At 52.8% G+C, this 6,000-nt stretch overlaps 1 protein-coding gene across 1 annotated transcript in view; it reads left to right on the top strand.

The window, feature by feature from the left end:
- Positions 1–511: 511 nt before the first annotated feature.
- LOC114002984 (dystrobrevin beta-like) overlaps positions 512–6,000 on the top strand; it is a gene marked incomplete at its 5' end in the record, with an annotated part of 66,642 nt that continues 61,153 nt past the window's right edge. Inside the window, one exon of the mRNA XM_039388143.1 lies at positions 512–869. Coding sequence (XP_039244077.1) covers positions 512–869 — 358 coding nt within the window. The remainder of the gene's footprint in view (positions 870–6,000) is intronic.

The following is a 6,000-nucleotide window of genomic DNA, read 5'->3' as shown; positions in this document are numbered from 1 at the left end:
CCACCCCCTGCCATGGGCAGGGACACCTTCCACCAGCCCAGGCTGCTCCAAGCCCTGTCCAGCCTGGCAATAGGAGCCAGCTGGAGCTGTGTCACCCTCTGGAGCTGAGCTGTGAAGGACCAGATCTTAAACTGCCCCCCTTTGTAAAGGGGTGTTGTAAGGTGTGTGTAAGTCAGGTGTAAGTCAGGCTGACTTGCAAAGTGCTGTTTGCATTTAGGTCGATGCTGTTCAGTGCCAGAAGGTCCTTCTCAGGTCAGCACAGTCCTCCCCACTCTTCCTCATGGAAATCATCCTGGCTGGGACACGGATGATCCTCCATCCCTGGAGGAGAAGGCTTTCCTCCTCCATCCCTGGAGGAGAAGGCTTTCCTCCTCCATCCCTGGAGGAGAAGGCTTTCCTCCTCCATCCCTGGAGGAGAAGGCTTTCCTCCTCCATCCCTGGAGGAGAAGGCTTTCCTCCTCCACTGGGCTACTGGCCCCTGTCGACCTTGAGTAACCAAAAGGGTCTGCAGACAAGCTCCCCAGAAACAAATTAAACCTGGGCCTAGACCAAGTCCTTTTAGCACATCCCAGACTGGACTCTGTGAGTGCTGGAGCAAACCCTGCTCAGCAGGAAGCCCAGGGAGCATTTCCCTGCCACGGGAGCGGGACGGAAAAGGGAATCGCGCGGATCGTCTGCAGTGGGACTCTCTCCCTCTGCTGTCGCTGGCTCTTTGCACTGACACTGTGTCCTCCCCTCCCTGCCCCGGCGAGGCACTGACGGCTCTGTTGGTCCTTGGCAGTGTCCTGGACAGCCCGGGCCGGCTGGACGAGGAGCACCGGCTGATCGCCAGGTACGCCGCGCGACTCGCCGCCGAGGCCGCCAGCGCCGTAAGTGACCTGGGGGCAGGGGGGCTCTGGGCTGGGATGGGCAGGATGGGGAGCTGGGTTCCCACCCCTGCACCAAACAGTCGGGGTTGGTTTGTCCAGCAGCACAGTTCCCTGTTCCAGCAGGGATCCGGAGCAGGGAACGGGAATGGGGGACGGGAGCGCGGATGATCCCAAACCAACGAGGTCAGGGGAGCTGAGGGAATAAGCAGATTAGTCCTGCTTAGCCCAGAGAGGAGATAAATGCGTAGAGAGCTGGGGAAAACAAATCAGTGTTAGTGGAAGGTGTTTATTCCAGAGGGAAGGGGCCTGGGAGACGAAGGTGGTTTCTGCATCCTGGATTTCTTCTCATGGGAAAGGGAAACACCCAACACGTTGTAAATGGGTAAAAATAAATCCTGCTCCGACAGAAAAGATGCTACAGGACAACAATAAGAATTTACTGAAATTCTGTGGAATGTTTTCAGGCTACCTGGATGGGGAGGTTATTTATCCCCAGGGAAGGAGAGCAGAGTTTGCAGGAACCATCTCCTGCATTCCTGAATTCCTTCAGTGTGTGTTCAGCTCATAACCCACCTCTGGCAGAGGGATGGGAGCAGACAGTTCTGTAAAACTTTAATAAAAGCAGAATTGTGCTTTTTGAACATCTTTAAGTGGCAGTTCCCAACACCTCTGTCAAAGGGTGGGGTTGCACGTCCCAAGCCGTTCTGTTCAGCAGGACCGTGGTCATGTTAAAATATTAAACTGATAAAGTGCCAAGTTTCAGGTTTGGATGGAAAAAGGAGGAAATTTCCATGCAGCCATGTAAAATTCAAGTTGTTTAATGAGACAGTAAGTGCTGAATCACCGTCACGCTGGAAGGTGGTGGAACAGTTCTTACTCATGACTTGACTTTTTCTGGTGGAAACAAAGTGTTACGAAAACCAAGGAGTCACCAACCAGTTCTGAAAGAACCTGGTGGTTTAAAAACCTGTGAATCACCTCGGCCTGCTCCCGTGTCCATTTTAGTTCTGGGAGGGGTCAAAACCTGAAGCAATTATTTGGGTGTACAGAGCAGCATTTTGAGTTTACTGAGGCTTTTCAGAGTCCTGTGACAAATCCCTGCTTTCTTTTCACCCCCGTGAGTCCCGTGGAAGGGCAGATGTCAGAGCAGTGCCAGGGGCTGACGTGGGACAGGGAGAGGATGAAAGAGCAACAACAGTGTGTTTCCATTGCAACCAGAGCTTGGCCACGAGGAATCTGAAGTTATTTACTGGCTCCACTGTTTATTCCCAGTCCAGAAATGCCAATCAGCTGAAATGGTTGGATTTCTTTTTTGTGTTCTGAAGGAACCCAAGTTGAAAGGGTTTGCTTCGTGGCAGCTTCTCGTTATTCCTCACCAATGGAAAGCCCTCCTTCCTTGTCCAAGCTGGCCACTGCAGCTTGGTGGGGAACATCCCCCTGAGCCCTGGGACAGTGGGACGTGTCCATGTCCGTGGGGACAACGTGCCACGTCCACGGGGACACGTCTGGGAGATGAAACAGCTGAGACCTTTGAGATGTTAGAGCCAAAATCATGGGGTTTTTTCAATATTCTTCTTGCAACATTAACACAGAGAGAGAGAGAGACAGGAGTGAAGGAGAGGCTGGGAAATCCAAAACAAACAAACAAAAAAAAGAGCAATTTTTTCTTTCCACGAGGACTTAAAATGGGGAACATCAGATGAAAACCCCAATGGAATAAACATCTTGGAGATCCAGTAGGAGAAAGATGCTCGTTGAGTATTGGATATTGGGAAGGAATTCCTGGCTGGGAGGGTGGGGAGGCCCTGGCACAGGTTGCCCAGAGAAGCTGTGGCTGCCCCTGGATCCCTGGGAGTGTCCCAGGCCAGGTTGGACAGGGTTGGAGCAACCTGGGCTGGTGGGAGATGTCCCTGCCCATGGCAGGGGGTGGGACTGGATGGGCTTTAAGGTCCCTTCCCACCCAAACCATTCCAAGCTGCTTTGGAAAACAGGTAACACAACTTGGGATGTCACTGGAGCTGCCTGGCAGTGACTGGAGAGACCTTGCCAGGCTGGAGGAACTCCAGCGAGGTGGAGCAGAGCCCAGGGCTGATCCTGGTCACAACACACAGGGGGGAGGCTGAGTCAGCTTTGGAGATGGAGAGGAGAAAGCAAAGGAGGGTCTTGGTGCTGCCTGAAGCCTCCCTGAAGAGCCAGACGTGGCCCTGTCATCAGGGCAACCCCTCACACAGCCAAGGTCACCCAGCACAGAGCCCTCAGGGAAGGGACAGCAGGCAACAGAGGCTGCAAGAGAGGGAATTCCAGCTGGATGCTAAGAAAATCTTTTGTCTCCACCATAATGGTCAAACACTGTGGTCCAAGAGGCTGGCCAGAGGAGAACTGGGAGCTCCCTCTGGAGATGGTCAGAGCTCAGCGAGAAGGACTCGAGTGACCTGCTGTGAATGGACGTGGATGGAAACCTCCAGAGCTTCCTTCCCACCTGGATCTTACTGAGAATCTGGACCTTAATGGAAGTGAAAAATGGAGGGGAAAAAAAAAAAGCACCATAAGGGATTTATGGAATATTTGTCAGTGGAGACTCTGAAAGCGAGGTAGAGCAGTATCTGCTGGGAACACTTGGGAGAGGCTGATGTGAATGGAATTGTGTCTTGCTGTCCTCTCCAGCCCTGCCTGGCAGATGGGATGTGCTTTATTTGCTGACATGCTCTAACTGAGGGAAATGCAGAGGGTCCCAGGGACAGTGTTCATGCTCCAGCAGCCAGGTGCAAAGATTCTGACTCCTTCCTTTGAAGTCATCTGAGTGGACAGTGGGAATCGTCCCTGGGACAGTGTGGCCGTGGGTCTGACCCAGCCCACCCCTCTCTGCTGTTTCTCCAGGGTTGGAGGTGTCTCTGCAGGGCTGTTCTGGGGTGAACATCTCTCACCACAGGAGTGCAAACACACCCGTTAACGTGTTTGGGGGAAAAGCCTTTGCTCAGTGTCTGACCGGGACAAAATAATTTGAGGCAGATCTGAGGGTTCATTCCTGAAATCCAGGTCTGTCTGTTGTTGAAGAGGGGCAGTAGCTGGGGAGGAGGAAGGAGAGGGGGAGGAGGAAGCCTCGGTGCCAGGGGCAGCCGTGTCGCACGAGCAGGGCATGGCAGGGGGGTCTGTGTCCACTCAGAGAGCTCTGACTGAGCTGCTCTTGTTCCCCTCGAGCCACTCTGCAGACAGAACATCCCTTTTATTGAATCTGAGTGCTCAGGGCAGGGCTGGCCCTGCCCATCTGCTGCTGGCAGAGCCGTGACCCCAGACAGCTCCACCGAGGCAGAGCGGGAGAGGCAGCAGGTGAGGAGAGGGATGGAGTGAGGGCATCAGCAGAGAACAGTCCAAACTTCAATTAAATCACAACTTTCAGGATCACAGCTTCATCCCTGTGTCTCCCTCTGCTGCTCTGCCCACATTGTCAGCCCCAGGTGAGGAGTAATCTGCTCTTTCCTGCCCAACATCACCTTGGTGATGAAATCGGGGACTGGAGCAGATCTCCTGCATCCCCCTTGGCTGCTTTCGCCCACAAAATCCACATCCACATCCATGGCAGGTCCCACCTCAGTGCTGCCTGACCCCTTGAATACGGGTAATCCTGCAGGTGAGGTGGCTGCACCCCCAGAGAAGGAAGGATCACCTGTGTTTTGGGTGAATATATGTGTGTGTATATATATATATATATGTATATACAGCTGTTTTTGTGAAGCAACCCCAGGGCCTCTGTCACCAGTATCCCCCACAACCTCCTTCATCCCTTCTCCCAGCTGCTGCACCTCAGCTCTGGTTTCTCCCCATTCCCTGCTGTCCTGCAGGGTCTCTCCCCGTTGGGCAGGCTGGTCTGTGGGGCACAGGTTGGGTGGGCACTGACCCCCCTGGCAGGGGCAGAGCTCGGGGCCCCCGTGCTGGGCTGTGCAGCCCCGCTGTGGGGGCAGGCACTGGCACCTCACAAACACAAGCCAATGCTCAGTTCTGGCTGAGTGGGTAATTAGGTTGAGTTATGTGGATGAGTTACGATAATTAGGTTGTTCTTGCCCACGTTGCTCTTTTTTTGAAAACTCCGTGGTTTGCTCTTCCCTCAGCATCAGGCACTGCTAAAAGCCTGTGATCATCTCATCTCCTGAAAGCTGCCCACAGCCTAAATAACAGAATATTCCCCACGTGGAACTTCTCTTTCAGGTGTTGGGCATTGTTTAATGCATCATTTTTAAATAAAAGGATGAGTAAACCGTTTTTTTCCTGTCAGATAAATCCGCAGCTTGGTTCTTGGATCATTTCTTCTTCTCCTTGATAAACCAGCTAAATGAACCATTTTTGTCATTTGGTTCCCCTCCTTTGCCTGTTGGTCACCAAGAACCCTGTGGCACCACAGTGATGGGCAGCTGAAGGGCTGGCTCAGACTTTCCGTGACACTGTGAGGTCCTTGCACCAAGGAACCCGGGACCTGATGCTCAGGAGACTCAAACTTTGCTGTTCTTTCACAGTTTCTTCCAAATGGTGGTGATGGGAAGCACAGTAGCTGCCAACCTGGCTCTGGGGGCTTGTTTGAACACCCCCTTCTCTCCCCCCAAACAAGGATAGTGTAGGTGAGGTCTGAATGCTCCTGTCAGCAAATCCCACTCCAGCAGGGAGGTGGATGATCCTTATGGATCCCTTCCAGCTGGAGATCCTCTTTGGTTCCTGACCTGCAGTTCCAGCATGGCTCACTCCCTGGATTAATGGCCAGTTCACAGGGAAACTAAAATTACAGTGAAACACAGGTTTCCCTGGTCCTGTGTGATGGGAAGGATTCTGAGTAGATTTTACGACCATCACATGGATTTTCTTGCTGGGGGAAAATGGGCCCTTGCCACTTGGATGATCTGAGAGCTGTTGAGGCCTCAGCAGAAGTTGAGTTGTTGGTTTTAGTTGGGTTTTTTTCAGTAATTTTGACTTACACTGTTGGCTCCCAGCAGGCCTTTGCACTCTGTAGTAGAAAGCCCTGGTAAGAGTGGAGTAGCAAAGGGATATTCCCTGGAGCTCAGAGCTGCTGAGCAGGCAGGAGCTCAACCTGTGGGCTTTTAAAGCATGGAATTACAGCCATAAATCTTGGCAGACACGAGTCATT

This window comes from Pipra filicauda, unplaced genomic scaffold, assembly GCF_003945595.2.
Source record: "Pipra filicauda isolate LSUMZ 115617 unplaced genomic scaffold, ASM394559v2 scaffold614_size217257_pilon, whole genome shotgun sequence".
Lineage (NCBI taxonomy): Eukaryota > Metazoa > Chordata > Aves > Passeriformes > Pipridae > Pipra > Pipra filicauda.
This window is presented reverse-complemented; position numbering and strand designations above follow the sequence as displayed.